General features: G+C 46.4%; 1 protein-coding gene across 6 annotated transcripts in view; it reads right to left on the bottom strand.

Moving 5' to 3' along the window:
* Positions 1–13,514, bottom strand: part of LOC117528866 (mediator of RNA polymerase II transcription subunit 13-like) — a 219,085-nt gene that overhangs the window by 16,806 nt on the left and 188,765 nt on the right. For 4 of the 6 annotated variants that reach the window (XM_034191443.1, XM_034191445.1, XM_034191446.1 and 1 more), the window contains exons 16-24: positions 10,303–10,481; positions 9,211–10,139; positions 8,187–8,366; positions 7,812–8,041; positions 6,584–6,782; positions 4,858–5,155; positions 4,466–4,718; positions 869–1,057; positions 495–718 (exon numbers count right to left, since the gene is read on the bottom strand). In XM_034191443.1, coding sequence (XP_034047334.1) covers positions 495–718; positions 869–1,057; positions 4,466–4,718; positions 4,858–5,155; positions 6,584–6,782; positions 7,812–8,041; positions 8,187–8,366; positions 9,211–10,139; positions 10,303–10,481 — 2,681 coding nt within the window. Of the gene's footprint in view, positions 1–494; positions 719–868; positions 1,058–4,461; positions 4,719–4,857; positions 5,156–6,583; positions 6,783–7,811; positions 8,042–8,186; positions 8,367–9,210; positions 10,140–10,302; positions 10,482–13,514 lie in introns of all 6 variants that reach the window. The other 2 variants (XM_034191442.1, XM_034191444.1) reach the window with 2 other exon arrangements.

The following is a 13,514-nucleotide window of genomic DNA, read 5'->3' as shown; positions in this document are numbered from 1 at the left end:
AAATGACTACAAATAACTGCAAATATGACAGTGATTATGATTACATATCAGACCTGCCAACATAAGATTTATTTATTTATTGTTGTACAGTGAGCGACCAGTGAGGTGGTGTGCATTTAGATCATGCAATGTTTGTAACTTCAGTAACTTCAATTCCGAAAGCTGTTGACAGTGCTATATTTACTGTGTCTGATTTAAAGAAAACTTTAACAAGAAGCCCTGTTGACATGCTAAAGTGAAGAAAAGCACTGCAACAGCAACACCTTTCCACAGTGAAGTTCTCAGAAAATATATTATCAGTTGACACTTTCCACATTTCCTTCTGGCTCCAGCATGGCAACAGAAAATCTGAAAGGACGTGGTATGCTCTAGGGATTTTTTTTTCCCTCCCAGCTTTAAGAATTTGGTGTAGTTTGATGCAACTGTGTAACAGCACTCTCAGATGATCAAAATGCATAATAGTGAGCAGTTCTAAAATATACAGTGTTCCATACCTGTTGGGAACATCAATGTTGATAATGCAGGTTTCCAATAGCTCCCCCTGCTGGTCAGTGCAGGACATGAGGAGCCAGCGCTGGTCATGAGATAAACAGTATCCTACAAACAGAACGTTGTATTTTGGAGGGAGCTCTGCCCAGATCTCTCCAGGTTCTGGCTGTTTTGGACGGGTTGGACCAAGGACAAACGGGGGTGAATACAGATGAAGTGGACTGGGAAGCTGGAGGACAATATTAAGATCCCAAGAAAGAAGTTTGCGTAAATCGACTTTGTTATAAAAAACAACAACTGATGATTTACTGTGATAAAGATGAACTCTGTATATGTAAAGAAGCTTTAAGCATCATCAATCTTCGCTTTTTGTATCTACCTCTGGACTCTTTAGTGCAGAACTAACTGTGGACACTGGTCCAAAGCCAGTAAGAGACTTGATGCGTGTCTGCTGAGGGAGCAGACGTCGGCACTGGGAGTAACAGGAGAAGGCCAGTGAGCGCAGGTGCTGCAGGTACAGATGGCTCTCCCCGCTGGCTGGCTGCAGAAGGTACTGGCACGGAAGCACCTGCAACAGACAAAGACACAACATGGAGAGCAAAGATAAGAGCTGTGCAAGATTCCAAACATTATTTCAAAGAACAGGCTGATGGGGCTCCAAATATCAAATAAAAACTATTATAGTTTGTTCCACCAGAATACATAGTCTAATTATCTGTGTACAAAGGAACACCTCCGTTTCGGAGTGTTAGAGGACAAGTTGGGACATGTCCAGCTCTCCACAATTTCTCTTATACTCACTCGACTGGTAAGCACTGAAAGCCGAGATAGACATGTCCCAACTTGTCCTCTAACACTCCGAAACGGAGGTGTTCCTTTGTCTCGCTTCATCAGCGAATCGGTCGTGACGCGCGAAGCCGCCTTGCGGTTTTCCATGACAAAATCTCTTGTTAAAAGTGAAATCTGCCGGAAAATGGCTGATGTCCAGCTCTTGTGATAACCAGAGAAAGAGCATACAACGGCCTCGTATCCACAGAGCCATCCGTTTAGAAATGATCCAGTGGTTTGTGCCGCGTCGTCGCAGCTCGGAGCGCGGCGCACTGACCGTCCTTAAAGCAGTCCTGAAAGCTGTAGTAAAAGTCCTTATTCTCTGTGAAGCCCGTAAAATTTTCACCGAAAGCCAGATAAATTTTTCTAATGGTTTCCAGGTGCCAGTCTCTAACAGCTTCTGAAAAAATTCTGATGGAAAAAAAGTCCTTTTCATTCCACCATTTCCAAACAATGAAAATCCGACGAGGGGGCGGGACCACTCCTTCCCAAGGCGTGCTCACAGGCGAATGACGTCACCGACAGGCGTGGAAAAACTCATGCATGCGCACGAGGGTTCAAGCATGTCTGACGTAAAAACATATGAATGAAATCCATATAGTTTTTGAAAAAAATAAAAGGTACGATACTTTATTGACAGACCTCGTAGTAGCATCAAAAATGTTGTGCACATTGGGAAAATGCTTGCAATCACAGACAACACAGATATAACCTGGAGCACATGGAACAGTTTGATTTAATAACATGTCTGCTGCAAATTCACACAATGCAGCTAAACAGAAGCACTTTGCAAAGCTTCACAACATAATAGAAGTACGACTCCAACACAAAGAGTGGTTTCTGCCCAGAGGACTTTAACTGACAGACTGCTCAGTGCATCACAGTGCTCCACTCTGTATCTTGTTTATTTATTTACTTTATTCATGGCTTTATTCTTATGCTGGCTATATATTCACATTCTATTTATTTATTTTTTGCTTTTGTGTCATCTCGTGTGGATTACTGCAATTCGCTCTATGTGGGAGTAAATCAGTCACTTCTCTCCTGTCTGCAGTTGGTCCAGAATGATGTGGCGGCTTTTGACAGGAGGAGGGAGCATATGACTCCTGTCCTGGCTGCACTTCACTGGATGCTGGTACATTTTAGGGTTCATTTTAAAATTCTTATGTATGTTTTATGTCCCTCCATGGTTTAGCCCCATCGTACCTCTGGACTTTTTCAGCCTTATGTGGCTTTCAACACCAACGAGGCTTAGTTTGATCATTTTTAAAATTGCATCTTAGTTTTATTTTGTGATTCTTTTTTTATGGTATTGTGTTTTAATTTGTATTATGTTTGTAGTGTATAACACTTTGTGTCAGCGCTGGCTGTTTTAAGGTGCTTTATAAGTAAAGTTGGTATGTTATGGTATGACAACATCATCACGTGGCGATCGGGGACAGTGCCTCTGGATTGGCAGACCGGGGTGGTGGTCCCTCTGTTTAAGAAGGGGGACCGGAGGGTGTGTTCCAACTATAGGGGGATCACACTCCTCAGCCTCCCCGGGAATTCCAGAGTACTGGATGGTCGAACCTCGTATTCAGGAGGAGCAGTGTGGTTTTCGTCCTGGTCGCGGCACATTGGACCAGCTCTACACACTCCATCGGGTGCTCGAGGGTTCATGGGAGTTTGCCCAACCAGTCCACATGTGCTTTGTGGGTCTGGAGAAGGCGTTTGACCGTGTCCCTCGGCGCACCCTGAGGGGGGTGCTCCGGGAGTACGGGGTCCAGGGTCCTTTGCTAAGGGCTATCCGGTCCCTGTATGACCACAGCAGGAGCTTGGGTCGCATTGCCGGTAGTAAGTCAAACCTGTTTCCAGTGCACGTTGGCCTCCGCCAGGGCTGCCCTTTGTCACCGGTTCTGTTCATTATCTTTATGGACAGAATTTCTAGGCACAGCCAGGGTGTAGAGGGGGTCTGGTTTGGGAACCACAGAATCTCGTCTCTGCTGTTTGCAGACGATGTGGTTCTGTTGGCTTCGTCAAATCAGGACCTTCAGCGTGCACTGGGGCAGTTTGCAGCCGAGTGTGAAGCGTCCGGGATGAAAATCAGCACCTCCAAATCCAAGGTTCTCGACCGGAAAAAGGTGCTTTGCCCTCTTCAGGTCGGTGGAGTGTCCTTGCCTCAAGTGGAGGAGTTTAAGTATCTTGGGGTCTTGTTCACGAGTGAGGGACAGATGGAGCATGAGATCGATAGACGGCTCGGTGCAGCATCTGCAGTGATGCGATCGCTGTATCGGACCGTCATGGTGAAGAGAGAGCTGAGTAGGGGGGCAGGGCTTTCAATTTACCGATCGATCTACGTTCCGATCCTCACCTATGGTCATGAGATTTGGCTCATGACCGAAAGAACGAGATTGCGAGTACGAGCGGCCGAGATGAGTTTCCTCCACAGGGTGGCTGGGCACTCCCTTACAGATAGGGTGAGAAGCTCGGTCACTCGGGAGGAGCTCGGAGTTGAGTCGCTGCTCCTCCACATCGAAAGGAGCCAGTTGAGGTGGCTCGGGCATCTTTTCCGGATGTCCCCTGGACGCCTCGCTGGAGAGGTGTTCCGGGCACGTCCCATCGGGAGGAGGCCCCGGGGAAGATCCAGGACACGCTGGAAGGACTACGTCTCTTGGCTGGCTTGGGAACGCCTTGGGGTTCCCCCGGAGGAGCTGGGGGAGGTGTGTGTGGATCGGGAGGTCTGGGCGGCTTTGCTTGAGCTGCTGCCCCCGCGACCCGACTTCGGATAAAGCGGAAGAAAATGGATGGATGGATGGTATGTTATGGTATTTATTTTTTTGCAATGCACTGAAGAACAGAAGTCAGTCAGGGTGCTCCAGACAGAAACATCTGTTTGTGTTGTGTTGTGTTTGGGTGTGTTGTCTTAATTTGCAGCAGAAAAGTTATCAATTTAAATTAGTACTCGTGCTGTAGGCTGTGTTCTCTCTTTGCCAAGACATTTTATGATGCATCTACCTGTTGTTGAATCCATGCAGGATGTTTATTTTATTTTTTTTGTATTTGTAACAGTGTTTTGCTTTTGCTGAGGCTGTCTTAATTTGGATGTCTTCTGGTCCCTCTCAGCCACCGTACTGTTCAATAATCCTCAAACACTCCTCTCCTTTACCTGTAGCACCAGCGCAGTTCGCATAGTCTCAGGTAGCATCTGCAGCATCTCTGTGTAGCAGCGCAGAAGCCCAAGTAGCCAAATTCTGCCCGCTTCTACCTCCTCAACCTCTTCTTCCTCCATCCCTTCATTTCTTGCACCACTTGAGCAGAGAAATGCATCGATTATGTAAATAACAATAGCTGGTGGGTTAGTGTGGCTGTCCACTGATTCGGCCACTGTGGGGACGCCAATTCTAGACTGCTCAGAAGTGCTGAAAAATACCAAGACAGCAGATTACAGATAGAATTAGAGCAATACAAAGTCAGTAGATGGTTAAAGTTATATTTTTAAATGGAACAGAATTTGATCTGGGCTGGTGTTAACTAGTTTCACCACATTATTACACTTACAGTTCAGAGGTTTCTGCTGGTGTGTTGGCTGGTGGTGTGGCATTAGAAGGTCCTTTGGAATCGCTGCTTCCTCCGTGGTTGGTCTCTGCAGTCTGGCCTGATGTCGCTCCGCTGGGGGTGGGGGCATTTCCTGAACTCTGAGTTCCGGCTGCTTGCTCTCCATCTTGGGTCCAGTTGGCTGAAGTCTGCGGCTGGCCAGAAGAGGCAGCTTGAGCAGAGGACGAGGCGTTTAAGGGTGGCTGCGCTTTGGGAGGCAGCAGAAGACTGCCATCTAAAGGCAGAGCTGCCAACTGGGGTCCTGCCAGAGAGATAAAAAGCTTGTGATGCGCTTCCATAATAATATGTGCGGTATATAAAGAACACGAATAAACATCACTAAGGGCCCCTTCACACATAATACGAATAAGTACAAATCAGGGCAAATCATGGCGAAACAGCTCATACAAATCAGGGCAAATCACAATGAAACAGCTCGTATGAGCGAACCACGAAAACAGAGCCGACATCGGGAGGGACACATGGTCGGGCAGGCGTGAACGCTGCGATGTTTTTGTGCATGAGCACAAAAACATCGCAGCGGGAACACAGTGCGATCAGCTGGAGCATGTGTAACCACTTTGCGTAGCTGCTGTGAAAAAAAAATACGCCATCCACGAGATTCGAACCTGCAATTTACAAAATCTGATTGCCAGCCAGAAACTTTACCACTGTCCACATCTACTGGCCTGGCGTGTAAAGCCAGCCCCTCGCACGTGTCCGGCCCGACGTGTGTCCAGCCCAACACTCGTGTCCTGTGGACAGAGCGCCGCAGGACAGACACCGCATCATGTGGAACAGAGCTCACGTGGGTGATGTGACATTCAGATCATCCGCTGCTTGTTATGATCTGACGTTCCGTTTCACCTGGGGCAGCCTGTCAATGTGCACGCTGTGCACTCGCTCGCTGCAGCCCGTCACAACAGTGATATATGGTTTTATGTATGTTCATGTGAGGACAGCAAGCAGACACACGCGTCACAGTGGACAGTTGTAAGTTCATATCCGTCCAAACATGGTACGTGTTCCCCAACCATGACGTCCAGAACCAGAGATTTCAACAGCTGTGGCTGTTGGTGGCAACGCCCCCTGTCAGTTCAGCGCAAACACCAACATGTCACTCTGTTTCTGCTTTATGTGATCATTTCTTTTTATTTATTTTTACTGCTATTTAGTTATTCCCCCCATCTGGGGGTGCAACACATGCGCAATTCACACACAGGACACATGTGTTGCGGGGTGAGCCGGCACTCTGGCACGCCACATGTGCTGTTGCTGTTTTTGCAACGCCACACTCGTGGGGGCAATTAGACAAATGTCACAGCCAGCTTGAAAGTGATCGTCTGCTGACTATTTTCGTGCTAACAGCACGAATGCCCACACATTTTCTAAGTGCCAAGCAAGTGGTGTTAGATGTTCATGTTAGATGTTCACTCTCCACAACAGAGACCGATTGGGCTCTCACAGCACACATTCTGTCTTTCAGCTGCTGCTGTGTGCAAATAGTTTTAGCAACAGGTGTTTGAGGCCTTGGAGGCAGCTCCGATTTTACATGTACTTCATATGATTCCTGCTTTGTGCACAATTCAGCCACATTTGTACTATGTGGGAAGGGGCCCTAAAGGAAGTGAGCACACTTTTCTTGTATCATGGCAGTGTTTAGTTGGGTTTTTATTATTATTATTCTCACCTAACTGCTGCTTGCAGGTGTAAGCGTAGAGTTTGAGTTTGCTGAGGTTGTCGGTGTGCTGCTGTCCCGCCCAGGGTCCAGACACCCACTGGTCCACCTCCAGCTCTTCCAGCCTGTCTGATTCCACTCCTTCCCCTACACGCATGAGGCCGTCTCTGGACACCTTTGCTAGAGGACGATGCTTTCCCAGACGGCACGTCTAGAAACAAAGTCAGGACTAGTGGTCATTCCCCAAGTACAAACACAGTATTACTGCTGATATATTGGAATGCAAATATTTGGGAACCCTTGGGCTTTTACACGCATTTTCTTAAATTAAACCAAATTAAAAAAACATAACTCAAGTTTCCCTTCAATAAAATTCCTGAAATGATGTTCTTTAAAGTGACAGCGAAAGCAAATCTATACAGCATCATATACATTTAATAAAACACATAGAAAAGCCAAAATAATGCTATGCATATGTACTGTATAGGCTCCCTTTATTATCACACAACTAAATAATTAATTTTACATTAGGTTTTGTTGGATAATTCAAAGGATGGACACCATGAATATTTTGAAGGCACTGACTATATGTTAATTTACAATTTACATCAATCATTAAAAATAGAAATAGCATGGTATTCTAGGGTAAATCATTCTCAAATCGGCAGTCCTCAAAAACTGAATGATGATAAAGAAGGAGCAGGAAACCACCAAGTCACCAACGGCAAATCTGAAGGAGTTACAAGAATCTGTTGCTGTGACTGGAGAAACTGCATTGTGCAACTTTTGTCTGCTGTATCATCAGTCAGCTACATGGTAGAGTGGAACACAGATGGTTCCACTGTCGCCCTCCCCTCCCCCCCAAAAAACTTGCTCAAATCTGGACTTGTTTCGCATGTGGTTGCTGGCAGTTATTGAAATTTCGCTCTTCCTAATGTGGATCATCCCCCGTATATTTATCCACTAACTTTCAAAAGAATGGGCCACTGAGCAAAACATAAACACAAGTGAACCACTAAATTGCAAGTATTTCCAATTCAACACAAAGGTGTACTTTCTTGGTACAAAAAAGAGAGAAAACACCAAAATAATTATCTACATATTCAAGGAGTTACTATCCCAAATCAGTATTCTTACACAATGTATTTTTACTGTCACATTGGAAGTTTAATCAGTATCAGTTGATTTGGAGTTAAAATATGTGCAAAATTCTGTTATGGTTTTGACTAAATTCTTGTACCTCATAAACAGCACTCAGGTCCTGGAAGAACGTCCTGGCAGCAGCTAATAGAGAAGGGCTGTTGGGACACAGCACCAAATAGGTCGCATCCCTCTGGCCCCCATATGGCTCCAGCAACAACTTCTCCCAGAAAGGTAATGCCAAAGGGGACAACGCCAAAAAGTCCCGCTCTCGGTCATAGCCCAGTAGCACCGTTGGAATGGGCAAAGGCTCCGGCGACTCCTCTGAGCCTTAAACCAGTAACAATTTTACATTGGCTGCAGGCTATAAATAACATCTCCCAACGAGTACCATTTATGACATTACAGGTGAGATAAAACAAAAATAACAGCAGTTAGCCAATAGCAATTTTTTTTTTTTTGAGTGGTATCTTACCATAGGAGCCTCTTCCAGCCATCTTATGGAACTGCTGCCAAGTGAGAGGACCCTGAACATGCTGGATATTCTCCCAGGTCCGTCCTGTTCTCTTTTTCTGGATGGCATCTTGCAGGAATGGCTGCAGGGACAACAGCACGCGAACCATATCCTGGGAGGATAACATGCTCATGTCCACCACTGTGGAAATTAACAAAGAAGACGACTAACATTATGACCAATATAATGCAAGACACCAAACAATGTCATCACACATTCTGCATTATCCTGAAGCTGGAGGAGCTCTTTTCTTTGATCACTTAATTCAAACCCCAGAAACTGATCTGATCCACTGAGTTTGGTCCCAGGAAACACACAAAACCAGATGATTAATTACTATGCAATTTAAGCATATGCTTATATGTTGATTCATTGATTGAGGCTGTTTGATGCAGCTGATCTCACTTGGTTTGACGCAATTCGATCATCTACCCTTTTAAACAAATTACAGAGTGCAGCAGACTTTTGACTTTACTTGTGATGCCACAAAGTGCCAGGAAGCACTCTTCACTCTTCAGTCTGCCTTTTCAGCAAGAGAACAGTAATACAACCATCCCCATTTCTCTATTTCTATAATTAATTTTATTCCCTTATTCATTTTATTGCCATTCACAGTTGCCACTCAGAGAATGCAGAGAATTTCCTCCAGCTTGTAGCTGAATCCGCACATTCACATAAACAGCTCTCCATGTTCACTTTCTATTTCTGCCACTTGATCACACATTATTAGTCTGTAATATATTGTTAGGATAGTGAAGCCAATCAGAGACATGATAACAGCACACAGACATTAACTGTGCCTCATTATAGCATGCACCTCATTAGGATAACATCAAGCTTCTTTATTGAACAAGAAGCAGTGGAAAAGTTGCCTGTTGTTCCATAACAATTCTCTGCCTTTTAATTTACAAGACTTGGTGTGACTGATTTTCATAGCCTGTCTATCTTAGGTCATCTTTTATTTAGCAGCCAAATTGCTTCTTACCATTAGCTTGAGGCCAGGAGTGCAAAGCTGTACTTCTCACAATAGCTGGGTCTACTTTCCCTCCTGTGGGGTTATCCACATACTGCAGCCCCTGTTCCAAAGCATTGTAACACTCCACACAGGCATCACTCCCGTCTGCCCACTGCTTTTCAGACATCCAGCTTTGGAGTAGTGCCCCCTTGCGGCCATGGCAGGAACAGCTAATGGGGAGATGCAGTGACGCCAAGGAGGAGACTGGCTGGGAGCACTGTTCTTGGAGAAGGCTCATGACTGGTGGGGATGGAGAGGCTGCATCCTGCTGTCGTTTGGCCCTTGGATCTCCCATTGATGGGTCCCGTCGGCAAAGAGCCAGCCTCCGTTCTGCTGCTCGGCCCACCTCAGAAGCCCGACCGTAAATATCTAGCTCATCCTCCAGGAAGAGACCTGTGCCATGAGCCAACCGCCTGTTCACAATGGCGCTGAAGCCACACATGCAACGATACTGATCTTCACAGGTGGAATCAGGGATATAAACCCCCACATCTGCTCCTTTGACATTCATATTGCAGGCACAGATACAGCAGCTGTCAAAGTTGCGATCCTTAAAGATGTTCAGGACGGAGTCTGAAAGTAGAAGGACAGTGTACAAGCTGTGGGCCTCAGGCAGTGAGGGTCCTGGCCGGGCTAGGGGTTCTACAGAGCTAAGAGGTAGGCTGGTGGAGGGGGTTGAGACTGGCGAGCTAAGTTCAGTGCCATCCTGCTTCACTGAACCCTGCCCAGAACTTGCTGTGTTAATGCCCCTTGGTGTACGAGGGGTACGTGGAGTGGGCACGGAGAAGCGAGGAGTGGCAGGAGAAGGGAGGATGCCAACAGTGGTGCTCATGGAGGCAGTGGTGGCACTCATTTGGCCATAATCCTGGTCCGTGAGGGTGTTAACACTGGGAACATTCCTGGAAAAGATATTGGATAAGTTTCATAAGTAGAAGTATAAATAAGTTTGACTCTGAAACAGACTGAAAACTAAAATGCATTCATTACAGCAATGTCTTCTCATCCTGCTATTATTACTTACAAGCACACTGAATCACAATAGAGTCACAATTAAGCACTCACATGTACCCATCTTTGATAAAAGTCCCATTCTGTGGGTGTAAGACGGTAGAGAAATGTTCCATTTTGGGCAAGAGAGCCCAGGATGGACGATAGTAGCATTGTTCTGGAATCTTGAGTGGTGGTAGGGTCTGGCTGGGTAGACAAGACAGTGGTGCAAACATGGAGGAGCCAATCTGTGGCTGGAGACAGAGAAAAGATGTTTGATTTACGAAGAGCAATTGAGTATAATATCACACAGAGTAACTGAACAAGAACTGTAGTCCCTCAGCCAAGAGACAATCTTGACCTAAGCTGTGCCACTTAAGGGGGATAAACAACACTTACAATCCAGCCTCAGTATGTCACGGCCTAAACAAAAAAAATGTATGCCGGCTATTCCAGGGTAGAAGATATAGCCAGGCAGGGAACAATGGAGGATTATGGGAGGCTTTCAAACATTCTCCAATTAGTGGCTTCAGGTCAACTCTGTGAATGCCCTTGAGTGGCCCAGCCAGAGCCAAGACCTGAATCCGACTGAACATCTCTATAGAAATCTCAAAATGGCTGTGCACCAACACTCCCCATCCAACCTGATGGAGCTTGAGTGATACTGCAAAGAGGATTGGGCAAAACTACCCAAAGACAGGTGCACCAAGCTTGTGGCATCATATTCAAGACTTGAGGCTGTAATTGCTGCCAAAGGTGCATCAACAAACTACTGAGCAAAAGGTGTGAATAGTTATGTACATGTGATTTCTTAGTTTTTTTACTTTTAATAAATTTGCAAAAATTAAAAAAAAAAAAAAACTTTTTTCATGTTGTCATTATGGGGTGTTATGAGTAGAATTTTGAGGGAGAAATGAATTCACTGCATTTTGGAACAAGGCTTTAACATAACAAAATGCGGAAAAAAGAAGCGCTGTGAATACTTTCTGGATGCACTGGAAGACCCTGGTAACACTGCCATTTTAAAGGACAGCAGGGCCACGGTCCATGGGGGAGTGCGCGGGGTGCGGTGGGGCGCGTGTGATGACACTGGGGGGTGGCCGGCTGCTGGAGGGATGGGGGCCATGATCTCCGTGGGGTGGGGTGTTGTCCTGCTCTCGCTTGGATGAGGAGTTGGGGGAGTCTTGGGGGGGGGGGTCCTGCTGGCTGTGTTGGGGGAGTTTCAGGTGTTGGGGGAGTCTCATGTGCTTCCTGGCTCGGGGGTTTTGGTCCCGCCCATTGTCTGGGGGCCGGATCCAGCCCATGTTGGGCTCGGTGGTGCCTGCCCAGGCTTTGGGTTTGGTCGTGCTGCCTCCTTGGCTTCTCGCCCCCACCGCTGCTCGCTCCTCCCTTTGGTGGCTGTGACCCGGGTGGTGTGGTTCTGAGGCGCCCCCTTTTGTGGGCCTACTCCAGCACCCTGTGTGCTTCCCCTGGTGTGTGGGGTTGCTTCCTGTGCCTCCGTGGGGGGAAGAGTGGTGTGGGGGTGCGTTTTGGCGCTGCCTGGGCCTTTCCCCTGGTTGTTCGTCAGGCTGCCCCCGTGGCTCTCGTGGGTGCCCTTAATGGCCCCTACGCCCTTCTACTGTCCCCTTTCTCCTTGTTTCTCCTGGGGCCCTGCATCCTAGACCCATTTCGATCTGTTGCATGCGCCCGGCCACATGGCTTGTGACATGGCGGAGTGGTCCACGTCATATGATAGGGTTCTGTACTTTTGTCTTGGCCCAACACACCAGCCAGTCATGATCGGATATTTATGGCCCAGTCACACGCATTTAACAAAGGGCAATGAAGCCCTAACGAAACAAGAAATCTGGACTTTCATTGACTTTCGTTGGCATCGTTTAACCTTCGCGCAGTTTCATTCCTGCAGCTGGCGCTTCATCAGGATTTTTAAACTATTGAAAAATTTGATCGAAGGGCAACGAAAACCTCAATTCGACCGTGTTTCGTTTTGCTGTCATTCTTGACATTTTTTATTCGTTTGTTTAGTTTTTGTAACGTTATTGTTTAGTTTGACTTCGTTTGACCGGCTGAATGTTTTCACACAGTGGAGAAGCCGGTTTGTGAGCACTGAGGCTGCTGCTGCGTTCATATACCATCGGAAATTAGAGGGCAAACTCAGCCTGTTTGCTTGGATTTTTTTTTATCTGGGTGGGGGGGGGTTCAGCTTCAATGGGCTCAGGCACATTACATAGGCCAGAATTAATCTTTTGTGTGGATAGAATTAATTACCAACCAACTGCTGAATTTGAAACAACAAAAAAGTTGTGTAATTTCCAACGGCACTTGAACACAGCATCAGTGGCGGCAGCAGCAGCTCCTGGGTGCTCTTATTATTTTTTTTATTAAATATAACAATATGAGTGTCGTAATGACAATCCAGCCCTTATGTACATGTGGCAACAGGTAGATAATTCAAATGATCATATAAAGAGCTGTTCTGGAAGGCAGAATTCATGTTGTGGATCAGCTACAGCTGGTGGAAATAACCGCATGAGTCAATGCGCGTTCACATGCACTGATCAATTTACTGCTCTGATATGTTCAATCATCTTTACACTTATATTTATTCCCTGTTTTGACAGTCTGTTATAAATCAATATATATGGCTTAGTAACGTAATACAGTGATGCAGCAGTGACCACGGCATACCAGAGGTGTTTTTTTTTTTGTTTTGTTTTTTAAATTGGAGTAAGATGCAGCGCGCAGCGTGTTGTCAGTGTGGGTTCTGATGATGAAGGAGATGATCCCTCTTTTGTTCTGGATGAGTAACCGGAGCAGGTGGTCCCACCGATGTGCACACAGATCCCCACAGCTTCTGTTTGCAGTTTCTCCAGGACTCAGGGGCTATGAGCTGCGTCCCAGCACCGAGTCCTGGAAATCAGAGATGCAGACACACACTGCTCCAGCTGTGGCTCCAGGCGCATTTCATTTAAAGCGCTGAGATCGTTAGCTTCGGTTTTGTTAAGTTCCTCTTTCGTCCCTTTTGCGCTCTTGCTTTGCAGGCTATTCTGTGATAAAGCTCTTTCGTCCACCTTTTCTCAATGAATTGTGACTTTTTTTACTTTTTCCCTTCGTTCAGGAATCGTCGTGTGCTGTGTGACTGGGCCATTAGCTGTGATCTGGGTCTCTGTGTGTGGATGGTTATGTGTTTGTGGCCGTCACCACAATTCGGTTTTGGGTGTTCTCAAGGGGATCAAGACTCTGGTCTGATGTTGATTAGGGTATGGATGCTCACTAACTAGACAGCA

This window comes from Thalassophryne amazonica, chromosome 17 (assembly GCF_902500255.1).
Source record: "Thalassophryne amazonica chromosome 17, fThaAma1.1, whole genome shotgun sequence".
NCBI classification, from domain to species: Eukaryota; Metazoa; Chordata; class Actinopteri; order Batrachoidiformes; family Batrachoididae; genus Thalassophryne; species Thalassophryne amazonica.
The sequence above is the reverse complement of the archived record's forward strand: the minus strand, read 5'-3'. Positions and strand labels throughout refer to the sequence as shown.